Consider the following 23,292-nt stretch of genomic DNA (forward strand, 5'->3'; position numbering starts at 1 on the left):
TCCCCACGTGCTAGCGCAGCGCAGCCCCGTGTGAATAAACAACCCAACCGGGCAGGAATTGCATCACATCGAGCCTGCGGTTTCCTTTTGAGTGTTGAAAAGAATGGCAAGCATTTCCATTCATCAAGTAAGGACCAGCGCTGCTTCTCCTCACGCCTCCTGCTCCGGGAGCTCGGCGTTGGGGCGGTGAAGACAGCCCTGCTCTCCCTTCGCCCAAGCGCAGAGCACCTCTGTGAGCAGCTGCAGACATTTCTCTTCCTTGTCTAAGCCCTCTCGACAAGCTTGGGAGCTTCTTCAGCAGTCAAAGAAGACTTTATGGGGTGGACGTGCAGTAATTCATCACATTCCCTCCATAAACATTTATTTGGGGAATTACAGCATAAGTAATTGGGCTTTCCATGGCGATTTGGCTCTTACGAGCTTCCCTTATTGCCAAAATGGTGGGTGGCTCCCTCAAAGAGAGCAGCAACTTGTCCTGCAGCTTGGCAACCGCAGCCAGGCAGATGTGAGCCTGATCAATACCTGCATGAGAAACCAAAGATGAAAAGCAAAGTGCTGCAGAAACTCGTGGTAGAGACTAAGAAAGAAACTTTTTTTTTTTTTTTTCACCTATTTTGTAAAATTAAAGGGAGCTCAGCAGCTCCTGTTTACCCAGCTACTGGCTCCCACCTGGACAACCTGATGTAAGTAAGAATGTAGGAAGCTGAATTTTGCTCCCAGCTTTACCTCTGACCCTCTGCAATTTTGGACAAGTCATTTAACCTCCTGAGTCTCCATTTCTTCATGTATGAAGCTGAAATGCCATACTGAGCATTGCAAGGACTCTTTGAAATCATTGATTTTAATGGCACATGTCAGTGTAAAGCGCTGCTGGCAGCATTACAGGGCTAATTCCCTCACAGCTGCGGTACAGGTATTTTGGGTACAATTATTGCCCCTGGAAGTGCCTAAAATTGTAGGCAGACCGGTCTTTCAGATGGGACAGAAAAGAGGCCCTGACTGGGTACCAAAATACTTGGTGTTTTGGAGAAGCCCATATGTTGGCTTTCCCCCGTTCACCCTGTTCCCATTTGGGTAATTACATTCTGACTGCTTAAAGCAGGGCAGCCCAGCTGCCTGGCCCTACCAGCTGTATAGCCAAATCTTCGCGTGGCCGAAAGCTACAAAACACGAGCCGTGTACTTCAGAAGGAAAAGTGGAGCTCCAGGAGAGGTTCGTGGGCTGGTGAGGACAAAGCCTCCCCGCGGGCACGGGGCAGAGCAGGTGTGGGGTTACCCGCAGCAGCCATGCAGCCTGACCAGGCTCAGGAGCCTTCATCATTTTCCTGACAAAGCAAAGAGGAGCAGCTTAAGTTGTGAAGGATTTTTTTTAATTATTTTCTTTTTACCACAGACGCCTTAAATTTTCCCAAGCCCAAGATAAGACGTCCCTCCCAAAATGGTGAAAGAAAGTGGTGGCAACTCGAAGCGGCCCCAACATCTGGCCAACGTTGTGTTTGGACACACGGGTACCTGATAAAGTCGTTTCTCCAGACTTCATGGATGCAGAGGAGGGGAAGGTCCTGTCCCCATGTCCCCACGGGTGCTGGTGGCACCTGGGCCGTGGCGCAGAGCTGTGGTGGTCAGGGGCACCCGCCGCAGAGGCAGAAGGCAGTCCTGGCGGGGGCCGTCCTGCGTGGCTGTAGGTGCCCACCCTGGGGGGTCTGCGGTCTGGGGGCTGCCAGGGGGACGTGGGCAGGCAGGGGACAGGAGAGGGAGCAGAGAGGACCTAGGGCACCATCTGGTGGCTTCACTCACCGCCTTCCCTAAATCCCCGACGCGCAGGGTCACAGTGTTGCGTGGCCAAGGGCTGAAGGAACACCAGGTCCTTCCAGGAGACAGCCCAGCCGGACGAAGGGACCCCTGCCCTCGGCCCAGACTCGCACACCCTTTGGGCACTGCTGGGTGGGAGGGTGGCCCAAACTACAGCAGTAATAACCTTTTTTTTTGGGTGCTGTTCAGTGAAGTGCCTCCTTTTGTAAGGCTCAGCCCTAGCTAGGTCTTTAGACGCTATTGCCATAGAGATGATTAATGACAGGGATACCCACGAGAAGGGGAAAGAAGACAATTAGGAGACAGAAGCAAGGAAGGAGAACACAGAGGACTACAGCGTGGTCATGCATTTCATTGTAGTCACCCACCACAATGAGCTCTTTCTTGTCTACAGATAAAAGGCAAAATATAGCCGATGTACTTCATACTGCAGAGCAGAACCCATGCAAGTTTGTTCTCTACAGAAAAGGATGAAACCACCGACACACTCGCATGCGCTCCGTTTTTTGCCTTCTCAAAGGCAAAAAGGCTGGAAAGCGCTGTGAAGGGATTGTTTTAGGGACTGGATGATCTCAGTGCCACCAACGCCCCTTACAGCAACGCCAGCTAAGGCAACGCGCTGAGACACGGCATCCACCACTCAGGACTGCGGGCTCGCTCCCGGTGGAGAGGGCAAGGGCCCCTACTGCTAGCACAGCACCTCCTGTAGAGGAAGGCAGACGGTGCATTCCCACCTCACACCACCGCTTATTTTGATAACGTGTCTCCGCTTGCCTGAAATCCTGTCAATACAAAGGGATAATTTCTCTTAGCTTTCCCGGCGCCTGGGAATCAAAGATTACACCACCGTAACCTGACAGCGTGTTCTGCGCGCAGCAGCACCATGCTGGGGGAAGCGAGCAGAGCTGTGGCCCTCAGGGACGCGGTTTTAAAGAGGAATCCATTCTCAACATTCAATTTAAAGCAAAATGTGGGCAATAAACACGACTCAGTCATCAGCTCTGTCCTGTGTGGAGCTGGGGGAGCTGATCGTTAAATTTTCTTCCTTTTATTTATTATATGTATTGCTCCACACTTAAAAATGAGCTCCTCTCCTCTTCCTAATAACACTCATTTTCTGCATCTATTCTCATGGACCATAGAGCCAGGTGAGACAAAAAGAGCAAATGACTGGTTTTTTATTTTATTTTTCCTGAACAAATCTCAGCTATAAATAGCTATACCAATGTTATATAAATTATATTTACTACTTTCTCCTACTGGTGCCTGAAGGCATTTCCTCATACCTCCTTGGAAAACTCTGTTGTATTTACAAACACCCCTTCTCTCCCAATCCTCTCCTTTATGCCTTTCTCTCTCACAACCTCAGATGCCGCTGCTGCTGCCCACGGTGCATGATGCCAAGGAAGCGACACTAACTTCTGGCTGCGTAGCTTCCAACCTTCCTCCTTCTCGTGCAGCAGCCTTTTAGCCTTGCAGGGCCAAACCAAAACCCACTGAAATCAACGCAGCAACTCCCCTTGACTTTGACGAGCTCTGGCGCACAGCCCAGATCCCCAGCCTTCCCAGTGCTTCTTGGAAACTTTTACTTTTTCACTTAATTGATCATAACCGCTTGTGATTCGTTTGGTACTTCAGCACTGACTGGTCTAGAACAGCCCCTATATTCCAAGTACCATTTTTTCTTATGTTTCATTTTAAACGGCTTCAGCTACTTAATATATATAACTGTTCAGACATAAATGTAAGAAACGCTATTTAGAAAGGTAATAGAAAGACGAGACAAAACAATTCACTGCAAAGTGAGATCTCTGCTAGGAAATTTTTAGTGCTAACCATTGTTTTTAGTATTTACAAAATTTAAAAAGCCAAACACAAAAACCAAGCAGCGTTACTTTGAAAGTTTTAACTCTTCATCTAATCCACTACCTTCTTCTGAATATTTTATCGCTATATTGCAACATATTTATAATTCATCTCATCATTCTTCAAATTTGGTAAGGAAAGAAAATATTATACCTGTGCAATCCTTGTAATTTTTTTTTTCCATGAAGACAAATGTTTTCTCCTCATTTATATTTCTGGTCACATTAGTAAATACTAAAACTGTTGAGTTCAGAAATATTTATTTATAATTATTACGATCATTTAACAAATGGAAGACAGGTCTAATAAGCCATGCTGTCTATTCATTGCTATTTTTGAAATGAATTCCTCAACACTGGGAAGAGAAGAAGCATTTTCCTGTGGTTAAAGTCCAAATTGCATGTTTGAAATCTCTTCTAATAAAAAGAGCAAAGCAATAAGCGGATTATCTCTTTAAACATAGTATAGGAAGGTTGGAGGCCCCGGAGACATTTTCCATAGCCGCTATCTCTGATGCATAGCAACATTATCTTCAACTAGAGAGGGTCCTATGACCCTGGAGCTCAGTTTTAATTTGATCTTCTTCTTTAAAGAGGTTTCTATGATTCCTCTCAAGTTATGCTACGTATTGTTATTTTGGGTTGGTTTTGTTTGGTTGTTACTTTGTTGTTGTTTTTTTAATCTGAGATAAAACAGCCTCAGCTTTTTGATCCACTGGTTTGATCACGTTATATGGATATTTAACGTAACTTCTTCCCTATCAGAACTAGGATATCCATCAGCACAAATGGTAGGCAAGTCCCAGTTGACAGGAGAGAGAGGAGCAGGAATAGAAAATTCATCTCTAAGACCTCCCTCCTCACTCCAGTTGTTAGAGATTTCAGAACTGGGGAAACTGGGGAGCTCGGCTTGAACATCTCTGGAACCTGGCCCCAGATCTGTTCAGCCCCAGCAAGGCATTTTCCTCGGATTCCCGGCTCCTTGTTCCATTTCCTTGTTCTGGAAAGGGCACTGCCACTGAGACACAGTGCCAGGCAGGGATATTTTCTCTGGCTTCCTTTTTTTCCATCTTTATCTCTGTTCATGCATCCATTCCTCACCGTTTACTGCTGATATTGCTGAAGGGAAAGCATTTATTCCAAGGCACTGATTTGGGTCGGCTGAGTACGGTCACAGCAGGCATCTGTGACTACTTGATGGGATTAGCAGATTATGAGAAAGCATGTTTCACTGTGGGGTTCCTGAGAAAGGAAAAAATGGGCAGGTGGACCTTTGGATCTCAGTTAAACTATGCATGAAGGCCTGACGGCTGTGTCAGGGAAGCTGTAGGCACAGGATCAGATGGACTGCTGCAGGTCAGGATTGGAAGATCAGGCCAGCAAGCAGGGAGGTCTCTGGATCGCGCTATTGCTTACAGAGGATCAAGATTCAAGTATTTCAGCCAGGCCAGGTGAGAGAAACGTGCACAGATCCCATCTGCACCATGTCTAAGCTACGTACGAGTGCTTGACAAAAACCAGCTTTTCTTTTTGCATCAAACAGCTTCGCTGCAAAATATCTTCACTGCATCAATGCAGACTGAGCCCCAGTGGGATTTGAACAGATGTATTCTGTTGTTAATGAAGGGCAGTTTGGGGGGAGCCTGGGGTTCACAAGTCCCCCGTGGCTGCACCCTGAAGTCGCTGTGGGTCTTCACAGAGAACTGAGGATGCAGAAAGTAGTTCTGTCGTGCAGGAAGATGTCTGGTCCACACAGAGTCAGTTTTTCCCCCTTAGATATTCTCATACAGTGTATCAGAGGATTCTTCTAGAGTTTCTTGCTTCTTAGATGTCTGCAGAATGATGAAAAGGAGGAAAAAGAAATGGAGGAAAATTATTCAAAAGAAGACGAATTAATTCTTAATCAGCAGACACTGACGTTTGCTCTGTTGGAAATGGCTATAAGTGATCCACCGCAATGGAAGCCACTACACTGAGAAATGTTGCTCCGACAGAGACGAACGTGACTAATCCAGCCCAAGGGATAAAGATGCCTCCTTTGCTTGTCACTCTTCCCCCAAAAAGCTGTCAGACAGGGAGGGGAGGGAAAATTGGGCTCGGTAAAAAAAATAAATCACTCTGGATTCTGTGAAGGAGGAATTCCCTGACCTCCTCAATCCTGTTTCTTCAACAGTTGAGTCTATTCCTCACAGCCGCTCCCGGTGCAGACAAGGCGCTGACAGACTGATATTTTAAGCGCCGCGTGGCACAGGCCTGCTGTAAGCAAGGTTACACAGCAAGTAGCTGAAGTGCCAGAGGGTGAATGGAGCCCTACCTACACTAGCTTTTTCTCTGCTGCCACCACCAAAGGGAAGCGTTTTAGAAGAGCTGAGCGCGGGCACCTCCAAAGCACGCACAGGCTCTGGAGGATTAACCCTTTGCCACCCAGGCTGGCTGGCAGCGCAGTGACAGCTCGCAAACACTCTCCTTTCAGGTGCTCTCTGCCCGGCTTCCCTTTGCGCGCGGCATCCGCAGCACGTCTCAGGCACAGCTCAGCAATCCCAGCTCCCCGGCCCGGCACAAGCCCGCCGGCCCACGAGTCGTGCTGGTGGGAAAACACCCTGTGACGTTCTGGCACAGCCAGCTGCAGGACCAGTGTCCCAGGCGGTCAGAGCCCAGGACGGCTGAGAGGGAAGCTGGTCAAGGTGCCTGCAGCCGTACTGGGCAGGGCAGTCAAACTGTGCCGTGCAGAGAAGGCCGTATCCCTTCTGGGGCGAACCAAACTCGTTCCTGGCTTCTGAGAAACAAACTCAGAGCTGAATCCAGCCCGCCCACCTTTTCCATTTTCAGTCGCCCTTCACTGCGCGGAGATCCCAAGGCCTTGGCATCGCCTTCCACTCCCCACAGGTGCTCCTGTTTCAGAAGCCCCTTTCGGCTCCCCCTGAGGTGGGATGCAGCAGTGGGGCCCTGCTACTCACACCTCCCTACCTTCTGAGCAGCACAAGGACTGGGCACACTCTCAGTGCCCGTGAGAGCCCATCCCACACCTCTCTTTGCTTTCTCCTCCTCTGTTTCTCCCACAGAGACCACGGGAGCCAGACCCGCTTGCACACAGATGCTTCTTTGCTCGTTTTGTTGCTTTGCTCCCGCTCTGTTTCACACGGCTGCTGACCCCTTAAGCAGCAGCTGAGTGGTGTGGGCCACACACAGGTGATTCAGCACAGCCCAGACAACACCACGACGGGAAAAAACAAACACAGATACTGCATCTCCTCACCCAGACTGAATCATTTAGAAGGGGGCAGGTGATAAAGGCGTACAGAAGAATAAATAGGACAGGGAAGGGGGATCAGGACTTACTGTTTTTCCTACCCAACTAATTCAAAATGCAGCGAGAACACAAAAACAGGGATGCTCTCTTTCCCAGTGCATCTTACACACCGGAGTACAAGGCTGCATATATAACGCAAACCATCCTTCCCCTCAGTAGTCAGTTGCAGTAATCAGGTACCTGCCCCTGCCCCTGCTACCGCTGCTGTGGAGCCACAGCACTAACTGCAGGATGCCAGTGGCCCTGGGAGCAGAACACTCTGCAGTTAGCTCTGATGTAGAAGGCACTTGATTTTCTTCCACCTTTTTATGAAGCTGGGAGTTGTGAAAGTGCTTCAGATGCTGGAAATACTGTCCTCCATGAAAGGGAGGGACGGTGCCAGCCAAAGCTGCATAGTTAACCTGGGGAACCTTCCCCAACGGGACATCATTGGGAGAAGAAGGGGACATTTTTCAGTTACATTTTCCAATGTTAGAAGAGTGAACCTATTTTTTAAGCAGATAAGAGGTCTGGAAGGCAAATGACCAACAAAGATCTGAGGACAGGAAGGAAACGTTCACTGGGGTGCCTGATGCAAGCTTTGTCCCTCTGGAACAGCTGATGCTTGCCAAGAGCAGGGTGCAGGGCTGCGTGGGACTCTGGTCCGTGCCATATGGCCCCCACAATTGATCTGTGCCTGCATATTGTCGCTACGTTCATTACGGGTGGGTTTGGTTCCTCGTCTCTAACTCATAACTCCCAGCCCAGCAAGAAGATCCAAGCCCAAAATATAGCCACGCTGCCTTTTCCTGCCTCCGTTCAGGCCATCGTAGCTTCTGCTACCAGGAAATGGCTCTCAGGTGCTTAATGCCAGTGAGAGCAAAGGTGTGCCCAGGGTCTGCCCCCAGTGCACAGATTCCTCTACTCTGGGGGACTTCTTAGCTGCCTAAACAATCTGGAAGGGACAGTAGCGGGGGACAGCATCTGGCCAACTCTCCATGACCGTCTGACCCTTTGAGAGGGAGCAACAATGCCAAACATCTCGATACCTTCCAGGGAACATCACACAGCAAAGCATCTGCCTGCCAGAACCAGTAACGCGGCAGCAGCAAGGGTTGTGCCGGAAGAGGGACGATACACCACACGTGCAGCACAGCTGGCGAGTGGACGCCACGTCCCGTTTTCCCCTTTCAGTGGGGCTGGAGGTGGGGAAATAGCAGACACACTTAATGCCAGCTAGGGCCGTGGTGGCTCTGGCTTTTCTCTTCCCATGTGCCCAGTGCATAAGGGAACTCTCCAAGAACAGGGCCCCAGCCCTTACCTCCCCTGGATGATTCCTTCTGGGTTCTGGGTTCTTTGTGTTGCTCTCAAGGACAGAATAGACCTCGACTTGCTGCGAATTCAGGCACTGCAAAGAGAAGAGAGGGTTCAAAAAAATGCTTAGGTTTAAGCACATCTGATGGCCCATTGGGTTGTTCCCCGACTCGTGCCTGACATTTTTGAGGAACCTCTGATGCCTCCAAAATTCCAAAGTTCCTGTCCTCAACGTGTGCAAAAAGAAAATCCATTTTCCCCTGAAATCTTTACAGTGCAGCTACATCACGGTCCTTTTTCAGCCTCACAGAGACAGCTTTTGATGTTACCTACCCCGTGTAAGGCAGTGAGAGAACAATGGCAACACCCCTGCCTCTGTCCACTCCAGACCGATACAACAATGCAAAACGAAGGCCCCTCTGCCACCTGAATGGGTACTGAGCACCACGGGGAGCACAGGGAACAGACAGCACCCTGCATCGCCCAGGACGGTTTAGGTGCCTGACGCCCAAAAAGCTCTTGTTTTTGGTTGTTCTGGGCACACAAGGGTGAGAGGGGAGACTAGGCTGGGCTTCTGGAACACAAGGGCTGTTGAAAACAGGAAACCTTACATCAGGCACCATTTCTATTTATTGTCTGGTTGCCGTTTTGGTTTGGTTTGTTTTTGTTTTGATTTTTTTATTTCCAAGCCAGAACTCTCCTTTCTTCGTAGAGTGAGCAAAGAATAATAATAATAAAAAAAAAATCAATACACTCGCAGGCCCACAGACATATCCACGGTCCCGCACGGATACGCAGAGAAACACACACACATCCTACATGTGTCTGCACCTGTTGGTCCCCCAGGTAATCGTGTCACAAGAGATGCATGTCAGTTTGAGTGATGTTCCAGATCTGCCTGAAGGATCAAACATAACAATCAGGAGGACTTTTCCATGTGTGTTTCAAGGATGACAGCAGGTTGCCAAGGTGGCTGTTTCTCTGGCAACGGGAGGATGGGAGGAGCTCCAGCCGCACGAGGGGCAGATGGTATTAGTGGAGAGGCTGCAGAGGGAGCGAGGCGCCCTGCAGCACAGCGAGGGGGACCAGCAAAATACGGGGGGTCGAATCTGGGGCTGACGGTCATTTGACTCCCCCCCACCCCGTCATTTCGTCGGGAATTGCAAACGCTCAGCATCTTTTTGGGTCGTGGCCAGCGAGATCGTGGTTTAAGGAGGACGAGATGATAAAGGAGCAGCGTTTGGGAACGGGGCTGGGAACGAGCACTGGGACAGGATGGGCTGCAAGGAGTGGGGCACCACGCAGCTCTCCCATCCCCACTCCTCCTGCGGGAGCAGCCCAAGTGTTTCACCCGTCCGCTTCCCGCTCCCAACAGCCCACTTGCCTAGAGCAGCCATCCCCAACTATTCGCGTGTGCGCATGCGCACGCAGAAAATCCCATTTCCCCTTCCTCATTTTCGATTCCCTTTGTGATGCTGGCAGTGAGGACCTCGTCCTGCGTGCTCTGCTCCCGGCAGCCCGGCTCCGTGCCCCCTTGCCGTGACAGGCAGTCTCTTTCACTGCTCCAGTCCCAAAGCCACTTGCAAGCAAGAGGCATCCTTTTGGTGCTTAACCCCCAGAAGAGACTCCCTCCGTCTGCGGGCCCTCTTCTCGTGACGGCTGTTAACAACGCCCGTCCTTTGCTGGCCAGTTGGAAAGCCGGTGTCTCCAACTGCCATTTGCAAATCAATTCCTTTCACTTGGCCACTGACCACCTGCTACTGTCACAGCGGCGGCACGCGGGCCTCTCCTCCCTGCTGCCAGATGCTTTCCCGAAAAGCTCCTGTGCTCTGGAACCCGCCTGCGCTGCAGGAGCTCTGTTTGCTGCTGAAAAAAAAAAAAAAAAAAAAAAAAAAAGCTTGTTTGAAGTGTAAAGCGGATGAAGCGAGGCCCTCGGTTTGTTGTTTCCAAGCCGCTCATTAACTAGGCAGCCGAGCGGGAAGATGGAGGAAAATACAGATTTTGGTCCGGCCAGTGCAATGAGCTGCTCCCGGGCTGCAGGAGGGCAAAAGGGCCCAATAACGCACGGCAGCGTAGCTCTGCCCCCCCGCCCCCACACACCCTGCAGGGTTTTTTACTGCCCTGAGCTGTTTTTCACTGCTTACACCCAACCCCAAGGACCACAAGGTAACCTGTGGCGCCTGGAAGAGGCGGTGGGGAGGGCATTTGCTCCTAGTGATGTGCAGCAGAAGGGCTTTGTAGGAGGTGTGCTAGGAGCCTTTCTGTGCCGGGGTGAGCCCTGCTGCCAGGGAAGACAGCACAGAGCATTTAATGAGCTGCACCAGCCAGTTCGAAGCCCTTGTTTTGATGCCCAGTCCTGCCTCCTGCTGCTCCCGGTTCCAGGCCTGCGAGAACACTGCGACTCCCTGACTTTTTTCTGGACTCTGATCTGCTTTCCCCCACGGATATCACATCTGGCATGTGCTGGCCTCCCGTCCCTTTACCTAATCCTCTTTATCTCACCACTCAAAGTCTCTTCTCACTCATCCATCCCATTCCCTTGCCTTATCTTACCCCTGCGCCAACCACAGATTTCTGCCTCCCCCCCAACCACGAATCGAGCGCTAAGTTCAACACCCAGTTCTACACCAACAGGACCTCACAAAGCACGGTCTCCACCCCAGGGCTCTCGCCCTCTTTTCCCCGTTACCCCCCGCGTTCCACCTTGCAGCCCCACGCTCCCACCTCCTCACCCTGTGCCATCTCTGCTGCGGGAGCTGCTGCCTCATGCCCGAGCGAGTCACAGCAGCTGCTCCACGGGGCAGGCTCGTACCCCATGGCACGCACGAGACGATTCGAGGCTGCTCGCTGCTCTGCCAAAGCCAAGAGCCCTGCGCAGCTGGCGGGCAGTTAACAGGCTACGGGGCAAGGCTGCATGGGCCAGGTCTGGAGGGCTCCTGCAAGCACAGGAGCTCAGCCAGCTACCAGGACTGCCTGCGCCTAAGGCTGGCTCTGCTGGCTTGCTGTATGAGCGTTAGCGGGGCCTCCTGAACAGAACAACATGATGAAACATGTAATTAAGATGGAGCTAAGGATGCATGACGAGGCTGACTGAGCGAGAAATGGATTTGATTTTTTTTTTTTTTGGTCTCCTTGCAGAAATCATCCACTTCGGCAGGAAACTTCCAAATCGGATTTTTAAAAGCCTGAATTAAAAAGAAATTACTTGATACAAATGAAAAGGTTTATAACCTGCAACATCCTTTACCCAAAGCATTGCTTTCTACCCAGAATAAAGGTATCACATACAATATACAGGGCTTTCTTTTAAACCTCTACTCCAAAAACTGAAGAGCCACAGAACAGTGCCCCCCACCTGGGAAGCGAGAAGGAGAAGGGGGCAGGAGTGCCTTTGTTTTCATATCTGCCCCCTATCAGATTTCTCTGCCTCCTTGGCAGGGCTTTGCTCCTCTCTGTAGTACATTCTCCAGAGCTCCACTTTGTTTAGTTTAAATGATTCATGCAGCAGAGCTTACAGGTTTTCCTTGGAGACACTTTTCCAGTCCTTATAGACCTCACAGTCAGAAAGGTTTCCTAATATTCAGGCAACATCCTCCTCTACTCACTTTCATTTCATTCCTCCTCGTTCGTCCCACAGACCACGTGAAAAAAAAATAATCACTCCCTTCTTCGCTGAGTGGTCCTCCCATGGGAGTAAAAGGAAAAAGAAGGAGTACATTTTAAATGGAGCTGGATGGGCTGTAAATGTGATTAGGGGTCATGGTTACTTGAGGTAGCCAAGGTCTAGGCTTGACATTTGAGGAGAGCCACACCAATCCTATTACCTCTGACACTGCTGCTACTGGGCTCAGGGAGCGGGAGCAGTTGGTGTTCTCCAGTTTGGGGAATGGAAAAAGGAGTCGATTGGCTGGATTCTAAGTGATGAAAAGGGAAATGTTCCAAAAAGGAGACTCCCTTCACTTTCTTCCTGCCCACCAGTGCTGGAGCAGGGCTGCTGGGCATGGCGCAAGGCGTTGGCACTGGGATCAGGATGGAGACGTGCAACATGCGCAGTCCCAAGAGGAGCAGAGCACAGAAGCAGGATCACCAGTACCAGGCCGACTGCTTGTTTCACATCACAATACTGGTATTTTGTCACCTCGCCTGTACCATGGCAGGTCAGGGAAAGGAGGGGTTGTACCATGACGTGGACACAAGGGATGGAGGGCGATTCTGGTACTCACGTCATAAACAGGAGAAGGTGGTGGCAGGCTGGCTGAAGGAGGCCGAGTTTCTACCTTCTGTCTCAGTATATTTAGCTGGTTCCTTTTAGGACACAATACCTGCTCAGGACAAGACACCAAATCACACATTTGGAGAAAACACCACCTCCCCAAAAATGAAATGAATGCAGAGTCATGTCAAAGCCAGCTGCTCGCACACCCCCTGAGCGTTTCAGAAGCAAAGAATGCTGTCTCTCTGCGCAACACAGGCCCTCCACTTTCCTCACCACAGGGTAAAAGGAAGGAGTTTGACAACTGACATTGGAGCATTGGAAAAGAGAACTGGGCTGTGTCTGTATATAGAAATCAGTTGCACTGACACTAAGCTGGATGGGGGGCAGAGATACAGAACAGCACACAACAATACTGTAGGACAGGGAGAAAAGCAGGGCCATATTCAAAGTGCGAGGGGGATTTCACAGAGGCAGAATGCAGAGACTTCTGTCAGGATTTGGCTGGGAAGATGCTAATACACAGAATCCGGCGAAAAGCACCAGGCAGACATTAATGATGCCATACAGTCAGTGATACACTAACGTGCAAGTCCAGCACGGAGCTGAAGGAAGAAGGCCTCTTCCTCTGAAGTGTTTCTTGCATCAGATGACTTCTCCTTGAACATGCTCCATTCATGCTCAGACAAGGGTTAGCCCTGCTCAGCAAGCAAGAGAAAGAGGCAGAAAAGGCAGCAGGCTTTGCTAAGTATCTCTGTTCTAATTCGGAAAGAAGTGAGATGATTATATTCACATCACATGAAAACGATGAACTGCTTTCCAGTCCATTAGTAACTAAGGAGGATGCTAAATAGCTTCTCTTAAAGATAAACATTTTTAAACCAGCAGGTCTGAGCAAGCTGTGGTGAGAAATACGGGCTGTGTTCTGCAGGAGGGCAACTGTAATGACTGCCTGATCTCTCCAGGCCCCGAGGAGTGCCCACAGGTCTGAGACTTGCTGGCCTGCCTCAAAGCCTAGAGATGCCAAGCGGCAAGTCGTGACGGTGCCTCCCCCCTCATCCCCCTGGAGATGCTGCCTAGGCAGGCAGCGATGGGGGCCCATCTCCAGCCCTTACTCCTTCCCCCTCCATCTGCCTGCCTGCAAGGTAAGTCTCACGAGATTTGCAGGCCTGCCAAGTGCTGCCTCTCTGTTTTCCATCTCACGAGCTCCGACTGTGCGCGCTGAAGCCTGATGCTCCTTGGAGTCAGAGGTCTGCACCAGCAACACAGCCTCCACGCGAAAAGCCTGCTGTTGTTGTGGCAGAGGGCAGCTTGTACGAGTAAAAATGTCGGGACACACTACCTAAAAAGCATCAATCCCCAAATTCCGTTCTAAAAGACATCAGGACTATTTAAGCCAGCCTTGAGATGTCAGGAGGAGTGCAGAGGATATTGTTTTGAATGCCTGGAGGAGGCACTACTAGGAACAGCAGATTTTGCTTGGTCAGCAGAGATTCCTGTATCACAACCTCAAAAGTTTTTTCCCCTGTCTCATTCAGACCTTTGCCCCTACTTTTGGCTCTTCTTCTCCTGCTCTATATACCCTTTTTTCTCCACTTCTGGTTTCCCCTTTGCCCTCAGCTTTTCCTTACCCAACTGGTCCCAGCCTGTGCCTCTAGTCTCCTCACCCAAGAGTCCCTGTCAATCCAGTCTTAACACCCTCCTCCATGCTCTAGTACTTCCTCGCTCTGGCTCCCAGTCCATTTCCCTCCCAAGGCTCCTCTCTTCCATCCTCACAGAATTGCTGAAGGTGGAAGATGCCTCTGGAGATTGTCTAGTCCGATCCACAGCCTGCTCAGAGTCAACTAAAACAGGTTGCTCCTCAAGTCCTTGTCTCACTCTTTTCTTCCAGTCAGCTGGGACCTCTACACGGGCTTCCTTGGGATCCTTGACCTGTCCTTCCCCCCCCAGCCCTGTCTCTTAATGTTTTATCTGCCGAGCACATGCCCAAGGTTCTGGTTCCCACGCCCTCCACGCTGCAGACTGCTGTCTTCTACGGTGCCCATGGCTCAGGAAAGCAGTTGCAGAGTTTCCTCGCAATCAGGTCATGCCTTTGCATCAGAGCAGCCCCCATCTTGAAAGAAGATTAGACATGGGGAAAGCCCTGCTCTCCCCCTGCCATCAGGGCTGCAAGAGACTTGCTTTGGTGCCCAGGGCACACTACCTGTCAGACTGACACTGTGCGGAAAGGCAGCCTCGCGTGGGCTCCTTTAGAAAACCGAGCTGATAAACTGACAAGAGCCACAACCGGCCATACACGAACTGCAAATTTCCAGAGACCCATCACAAGGCTGCATCTGCTTGAATATTCTCAGGGCCAGCACGCTGCTGGTGTGACTTCTTGCCCTGTGTCAGACCCTTGCACTAAAGCAGAGCGCACCAGAGTCAGAATGGTTACCAGAATGTCTTTAATGGACAAATCAATAGCTCGCTTTGTCTTTTCTGTAATCTTTTTTTTCTCAGAATGACTGAACTTAAAAAAAAGAAAATAAACCTGAGACAGACACCCAGCATGGAAAATTTCAGCATGGGGAGTTCCAATCCAGCCAAGTTAGAAGCAAGAGAAATAAATTCCTAGGATGGGTCACGTCAGGTATTGGCTTTTATTTGGTAATAACTTGCCTTTCTTTTCCACACGAGCAGAGCTGTCGCAATGATGCTCAGTGCAGCCAGAAGAGTGGTAAAGGTAATGAGGATGTCCCACCCGTAGGAGGTCTCGATGTACCCTGTCCCTGTGGGAAAGAAGGCAAAAGATTCACAGTGTGAGTGGAAGTTATAATTCCGTTGTGTTTTTAACTCTGGCCAAAAGTCCTAGGAGAGTGAAACTACAGAAGCAGTAAAGGTTGTACGGGTGCACACATGCTTCAAAACACAGCCTGACTGAACAGAGAGCAGGGTGCAGCTGGAGAATCACACAAAGGAGACGGGATATAAGCAGCTGCACTTCATGTTGATTAGAAGGAGATGATATAAATATGAGGGCCAAAAAGGGTGCTAGGTAGGTAGAGGCCAGCAAAGGTCTTCAGTGGTAGGGGTAGAAAGGCAGATGGTGGAAAGCACACAGGCTACACAAACTAGCAGCGTGGATACTACAGGCACCTCTGACCAGTGTAGCAAAGCTCTTTCACCACAGCTCTTCCCATTTACCCTAAGAAGTTTTTCATAGCCAGCGCTCAGCAACGCAAATCCTGCCAGTCAGCAGCACGCACGGCCGTATCACTTTTCTTTAGCATTCCTCTTGCCTTGGCCAGAAGCTCTCCCTTGTTTTCCAGTCTGTGCATCAATAGAACAACCGACCCCTTGTAGCCACATGGAAAAGGGGGAGGCATTACGATGAGCCCTGTGTAAAGCACATTCAACCCTGATGCCTTTAAGCATTGGGCATTAAGTATTATTCCCACCTGACTTTATAGCTTGTTTGGGTAAAGGAGAACAGCAAAGAAATCTTTTCACAGCAAAGTCCAGCTGATTTTTAACTGTTCACTCTTCCTTTCTGGTTGTTCACTTACCTCTCACGAGGACGAACACTCCATTTCCCATTTTCTGGATGTCACTCCACTGGACCTCGCAATAGTAGGTGCCAGTAGAAGAGGTGCTTTCAAGTGGCATGGTTTTGTGATTGTAGGATTTGGCAACGGTCTTATTCTCTTCTCCAGGAGGGATTTGTACATTTTCTTCCCGATTGTAGATGGATGTCTTCTGACCCAGCAAATTAATCCAGTAATAGAAGATTGAAAATCTGGTGTATTTCAGGGTGTAAGGGAAGGTGACTTCACAGGGGATGGACACTTCTTCCTTGAGCAGTGCAACCTGGATTAGAGGATTCTGCTGTACGTTGACATCTCCCCCTGTAAGGGTGATAATTGTTAGCAGGCACCTAACAGCACCATAAGTCAGGAGAAAATTGCTGCCCCAATCACGTGGTGAAAATAAACATATGTCGGGAAGCATGTCTGGAGCGAGCACTGTTGGCCCTTGTCAGAAACTGAGTGATGCAGAGCACATGCCCTGTGTGATCTGCCACAACTCTTAGGTCATTGCTGTGTGATTTGAGATAGCCTGTTGCAATCACAGACTTTCCCTTTTCCCTTGTGAGCTCCTCGGCACAATGCTGGCATACAGAAAGAGCAGAAATGAAGCAGGAAGTGAACTGATTTTGTGCTGGCGTGACACTGTTTGCAAAGGATGACTGGAAAGCGGTTTTCTAAGGCAAACACTCACTGGACATCCTCTGTAACTCCTGAGTTACAATCCTCTGCTTGGACGTGTACGTGTGCACGTGATCACAGTGCACCAGCGAAGGCGCTGTGTGCAAGCAGGTGTGTCAGTGGAACTGTGCATCTCTGAGACAAGAATAAGGAAGGAAATTGCATATTGTACGCTGGGCCATGAGAAATAAGACACGGCTTAATCACTCCTAACTTTTGCTGCTGTAAACGGGCAGCAAAGCACAAGAGCGGATGCTAGATACAGTAACTATCTGCAGATCTTAAATATCTATATGTGACACTATTTCAGGTAGGGAGATGGGAGAACATGCCCTTCATGTGCTTCCTCCTTACTCAGGTCTGTTGAAAGCAATCTGTCATTGAAATTCCGTAGACAATCATGTTGGGTATTACAAGAGAGGATGAGTAAGCACAGATGGGAATCCACACCGTAGTTCACTCCCCGTTTTGCAAAATAAAAGAAAAAAAAAAAGAGAGAGCCACAGGCTAGTACGGAGCCTGGGGTACAGAACCTCTTGGCAACACAGCCACGTCTGGGTTTAACATCAGTCATTCTCTGGTAGCTGATTTATTTGGCAGCTGATAACACACCACATACAAACCACCTTAAGAGGAAGCCTGTGCAAAGCACTGTTGTCTTTAAAAAAGGGAACTGGAAACTTGCATCAAGTCTTGTTACAAAATGAAAGACCCGGGATTATTTCCGAGACAAGAAAATAGAAGGGGAAAATATAGAGAGGGAAAGTAGAGGATGGGCAGGCAAAACCATTCACGGTTTTGTTGGGACTCTCTGGGGTTCAGCATCTACGAACAGGCTGATAATCAGGCACTAATAAGGCAGTCCCAGAGCACAGCCAGGCTGGCTTTCCTGTCATCACGCAATAACGCTGCGTCGCAACAGCAGCATCACCTCTGCGTGGTGGGACTCGGCATCAGAGGAGGCAACTCTTGACTTAATGCTACTGAATGCAGACCACTAAGGAGAACAGAGGGGTGGAATAACAGAAGGAGGGCACGATCATTGCCCAGAACAGACTTCAGGGAAGTAACATCACTTAAGAAAAATCCCCTACAGATGACACAGCCAGGGACAATACCCTAAGAGTAAAGAAGAGATTAGGTTACATCATTAGAAAGAGGTTCTTAGCTGTAAAAGCAACTGAGATACAATACAGTCCTAAGGGACACGGTCTTTGTGAGTGCTCAGTCCTGTGTGCACTAGATACAGCGTTATGGAAAGAAGGCAACAGAAAATCCTGCAGTCACCGTGGGAATGATAACCTGAGTAGTCTCTTCTGTGCCTTATTTTCAAAAATAATTCATCATCCTTATCCTCATCTGTACCCAGCAGAACACACATGAATGTAGTTTTTATACAAGACATTGCAAAGCATTGCTCTAACAAAACAGAGGAGAGATCCATCTTTTTGCAGCTTCCCAGGAGCCATTAGCTTGAGAAGAACATGCCAGGGATAAAGCCCAACCATTTTATTTAGGTTATATAACCCTTCTCCCATGTTCCCCCTTTCTTAAGGATTCTCTCTCTGAGCTTTGAAATGCTTAAAAGACAGAAATAGCAGCAGTGTGCAAATTCCTAGAGGGGAGCTCTGGAAATTAGAAAAAGATAGCGGCTGGAAATGCTCTAATATGAACAAACGTGAGAGTAAACAAAAGGAAAAAAAATATTTTTTTTTTACCTTCACAGAGAAGCGACCAAAGAAACAGGAAGATGACTTTTAGATTAGAGGCCATGGTAGGGTCAAAAGGCTGTAAGAAAGCAATCAGATATGAAGATCCAAAAGGCAAAAGAGATTGGATTTTGTCAGGTATTGCCACGCCTGAGGAGCTGTTTGATCCCCTCCCGTTTGTGCAGGGACAGGCGGGACAGACTCACACTGCTTTTGGCAAGCTCTTTCCGGCAGATGCAGGCTCTTCTGCTTTTCTGTCAGACTCCTCCCTGCACCGTGGTTCATTTCTCTGTACTATTATCATGGTGTTACACCTATCAGCGAGCGTCCAAAGATTAAACTGTAAGCTCTTTAACGCAGAGAGCTTTGGCTTCCAATGACCGTAAAATATCACACGCATTTAAAGCAAACTTTGTCACCTTCCGTAGTGACCGAAGCAACTTGGAACATGGAAAAAGTGTGCTTCGACTGATACCGTTTGAGGTCATTTGAGGTAAACGTGGCCCAATTCAGTGAATGATTCAACTGATTCCGGAGCAATGGACAAGCTTAAAAATAGTACGTTGGGATTTTTACCATAGTTCTACAAGGGTTTGTTTATGCAGTTATTTTGGAACAGCTGTTCCTGATTACCTCAGTGCATTGACCACCAATATTTTGGAATAAAGGCATCTTACTTCAAATTATCTTACTCAAGTCGTTCATTTACGTGGAGGAATCGCTAACAGTGCGACAGCGCATGGGTTCATGGCAGAGCAGCACAATCAAACTAGTTCTTCATGTGAACACTCAAGCATGAGATAACCTATTTTACCTTCAGAATGGAAAACAAGTACCTGCAGCAGCAGTCAGCAGAAAGAAACAGCCCTACTGCACTCCTTACAGCCCAGCACTTCCCTCCACAGCCAGCTTCGTGGCTAGGTTACTGTGGAGGACGGCACTCGAATTGCAGAAGTGAGAACAAGCAGGCAGTGACTTCATCCATAACAGCTGTGATGTTTCAGATTCACATGATGCTGGCTCTAAATCAGCTTCACAATGCAGGCAAGCCTTAAGAAATCTATTGTAGGGAAATCTACGGAGAACCCTTTGAAGAAGAAAGCCCTCTCTTTGTGGGACGATCCTACCACTTAAACTCATGAAGAGTCTTTGATTTCAGTGAAAGCTTGTTTTTAGCTAAGACATCTGCAATGCAACAGCTGAGCGGTGTCTGACTCAAAAAATCTTCATGTCTGAGAGGTCTTCCCTTCTCTCCAGACAGCTTCCTCCTTTCAGACGTCTTGAGAGACATTTGCACTGTCCACAAGAAAACACTTTGCTGCAACTTCAAGGGTGCCTGCTGGACTGCAGAGACTGGTGGATAGCTGTGCAGTCTGTTCTGAGAAAGGCCTAAGACAGTAGATGAGCTTGTAAACTGTGAATAGTCAAAATCACTCTGTCTGTTGAGTTTGTATGAGCAAGGCTTGCTCCAAAACTATCTTTAGTTTACAGCGTTTTTCCTCCTGTTCAGCCTGGGACATGTCCTCAGGAGGAAGGGGTCTCGACACAGGGGTGCAGTGCACAGCTGCGGCTGCTGCATTCCCCTGAGCCCAGGGACGGCTCCAGTACCTTGCAGAGAGCCCTGACAGATGGGGAGAGGAGCAAGTGGCTTTGTGTGGCTCTGCAAGGCTGGTGCAGCAGCTGCACTCCTCCAGGGAAGGTTTAGCTCAGATTAGCCAAAACGAACTCCTCTCCCCAAGACATGCTGACGTGAGCTGCACAGGGCTGGTCTCAGCTGGAAATCACTCCTCGCAGGTCTTAACGCTGAGCAGCAAGGACAATCAAGAGCGGTAACAAGACACTGGGGGCCCACTTGGTATTTCAGATATGTAGGCACAGATCAGGCAGCTGTGGCTCTGGGGGGCTGTGGGGTCACAGTGATGCTCAGCAGTGTTTCTCAGGCCTGAATTGCATCTCAAGATAGCTGGGGGAGGGAGGGAAAAGCTACCCTCCTGTGGAAGAACTCCACTGAACGGTGAGGGCCTCCTCAGCTCTTATATCACGCTCATCCCCATGGTAGCACACAGCTTTGCAATTTCCAGCATTGATGTATTTCCAGAGGACAGAACATGCTGCTCCTGTCAGTGATGTGTTTTAACTGTTACCAGCATTTATCTGCTTCAGGAATTCAGAGCGATAAGTGGATTAAATGCGGTAGGTTTGTAGGGCTGCTAGGTCAACATCCTCCTTCCATCCTTTCCCTTCTCCTCCTATAAACAATCCTGTTGCCACTCTAAATGCCAAATCCTAGAAATATCTCTGTCTGGAATTTAAAGAAATATATAGTTCTAGCATTTCAAAAGAGATCACATGTAAAACTCAGCTGTGGGATTAGAGGCACACCAGGCCAGAAATACATTCGCTGCTGGAATTTGCTATGGTAGTGCCTGCTGAAAAGAAATGGTTTTGAAACGACATCCCAGCAGCTATTAACAGGATGGCATTCTGTTCCTTAGAGCCTAAAGGCAGCCTGAATCTTTGAATGTTCAATTTTAATTCAGTTGGTTTTGGGGATTCTGGACTGGAGACATAAATGGGAGGAAGATGAGAAAAAGCAGGGGAGTTGTGTGCTTCTATGACCAGCCTGTAGCAGGGCTGTTACTGATCCCCCTGAAACTTTAGTGAAAATGGGTCACTGTGTGACCTTCACCCATACGTTACAAAGTATGCTACCGCATGTGAGCTGGTCCCTGCAGCATAAGTAGGGCACGGCTTGTCCAGCTCTAGTCCTGCCACAGCACCGATTGAGAAGCTGCACCTCTGGTGCTGCAAATGCTGATTACTTCCTGAGCCTAAATACAGCATTGAGCCAGGTGCTAGCAACAGTTTCTGCCCGTGGCTGGAAAGCATCCATTAATTTCACTCAAGCACTGTTAAAAGCCCGTGACAGTGGCCAGCATTCCTAACTGCGAGGAAAAGCACATTGTTCTGGCGCTCAGAAACAACAAGTTTGGGCAAGTGCTGAACCTACCAGAATTGCCTGTTCACAGCTGTGTCCAACGTACACCCACAAGCAGAGGTGCACACACACACGTGCCCACACATGCCCCCACAGCCAACTCCAGGGAAAGTATTTATTCAAACAAAAAGATTGCTGCTAGCCAAGGCAAAAGCAGCGCTGCAGAGACCACAACAAAGCCTCTTTATTGCTGAAGCATTTAACACCACAACCATCCAAAAGAGAAACACCGCTTGGCGCAGAGAAGAGCTGCAGCAACTCGACAAGCCTGACTGCAGAGCCTGCCTGAGAGCGTTTCAGAGCATTCCCCAGCACAGCAGCTCTGGATTTGCTGCCTTGTCAGAGACCGGCTCAATCCCCCATCACTGGAAACCCAGCCAGCGGCAACACACACACACCTCCGAGGATTCGCAATCTCTTTGACTCCTCTAACCCCAGACTCTGTGGCTTGCAGTTTCCCTCTGGCTGGCGGTAAGAGCGCTAGGAGAGCCAGAACAAGCAGGGCCGTACCTCTGCCAGCATTTTAGCACCGTTCTGCGTCGAGTGCCTCTCAGCAGGGCTGGATGATGCTGAGGTAAAAGCTGCCAATGCCCTCGCTACGCTTCTACCCGTTGAACTGCTCCAGGGAAGAGAACAATCACCGACTAGAAGGGAAACCAGAAAAAGAAAGGTGTTGACACTACCGTAGGGAAGGGAGTGGGTGCTTTTATAATTCCCTTTCACCAACAAAATGAGTCTGCCTCAGAAATCACCCTGCTCCTGCTCTTCTTTTTTTTTTTCTGTTGCTCTGCTGGAAAGATTCCTGGGGACTAAATTATCATCACACGCCTGATATGCTCTCAGGGGCTCACGCTCCGTGCCTGCGCGCCGACCTCGCGGCGTTCCCCTCCAGCTCCCCTCTGCAGCTTTCCTTTTATAGTCTCGTCACAAGCGGGATTTCGCCTCGAAGGACTTCCTTGACTTCTTGGGCTGACATCTTCCAGGAAAAAAGAAATTAATTAAAATATCCACCTGGCTCAGCCCCAGAGCCCACAGGGCAGGGGGAAACACGGGGAGGAGGTGGCGGCCGAGGGGCGGCGGCCGCGCCCTCACCCACAAGATGGCGCCGTCGCCCCGGCCGCGGGCAGACCCGAGCCCTGCCCCGACCCCGGCCCGGCATGGCGGGGCCGAGCTCCCTCAGCCTGCCGCCTGACCACTCACCACAGCTCCCCAGGGGTGTCGCTGGAAGCAGCGCTGCCTCCCAGCCGTGTCTCCGAACCCCTCGCGGGTGCCCCTCTGCCAGCCAAGAGGCATCTTCCCCCCTTCATTTTGACCCGCTGGCGCACATAGTATTGGTGTTTTTGTCTGTTTTTTAAATTACTAAAAAGCTCTGAAAAGCTACTACTCCTGCAATAAGCAAGAATGACTTTTCGGGGCAGGTGAATCCTCATCTCCAAGTTTTACGCACTCTGTCAGCATGGTGGAAGGCTTTGTCATCTGTTCATGTGAAACATGGGTGCTGGGCTGAGCTGGTACAGGTCACTGAGAAGATGAAGTGTGTGAAAAGCGAATGCCATGCTGGTCCCATCCCATCCCATCCCATCCCATCCCATCCCATCCCATCCCATCCCATCCCATCCCTCCCACACTGTCACTGCCCCCCATCACAGGGAGACCTCTGTGCTTCCTGCTCCAAGCCTCCCTGCAGCCGGGCATCTCCTCTGTGCAGCAGCACTCTGTGTAGCCCCTAGAAAACAAGCACAACTAGGATCCATTTAAGGCAAAATTAATGCCAATTAACTGTAATCAACAACTCGCAGAACAATGTTTACTCAGCAAGCTGCAGCTATTGCCATAGCGGTTCGCC

General features: G+C 49.5%; 1 protein-coding gene across 1 annotated transcript; it reads right to left on the bottom strand.

Moving 5' to 3' along the window:
- Positions 1-269: 269 nt before the first annotated feature.
- Positions 270-19,527, bottom strand: NFAM1 (NFAT activating protein with ITAM motif 1). Its single transcript, XM_040554759.1, has 7 exons — positions 19,285-19,527; positions 18,458-18,762; positions 16,041-16,379; positions 15,154-15,263; positions 12,503-12,601; positions 8,287-8,373; positions 270-5,508 (listed from the first exon to the last, which is right to left on the bottom strand). Exons 2-7 carry the CDS (start codon positions 18,510-18,512, stop codon positions 5,449-5,451), a joined length of 750 nt encoding a protein of 249 aa, XP_040410693.1. The 5' UTR covers positions 18,513-18,762; positions 19,285-19,527; the 3' UTR covers positions 270-5,448.
- Between the last annotated feature and the right edge of the window lie 3,765 nt (positions 19,528-23,292).

Source organism: Cygnus olor, chromosome 1, assembly GCF_009769625.2.
Source record: "Cygnus olor isolate bCygOlo1 chromosome 1, bCygOlo1.pri.v2, whole genome shotgun sequence".
Classification (NCBI taxonomy): Eukaryota; Metazoa; Chordata; class Aves; order Anseriformes; family Anatidae; genus Cygnus; species Cygnus olor.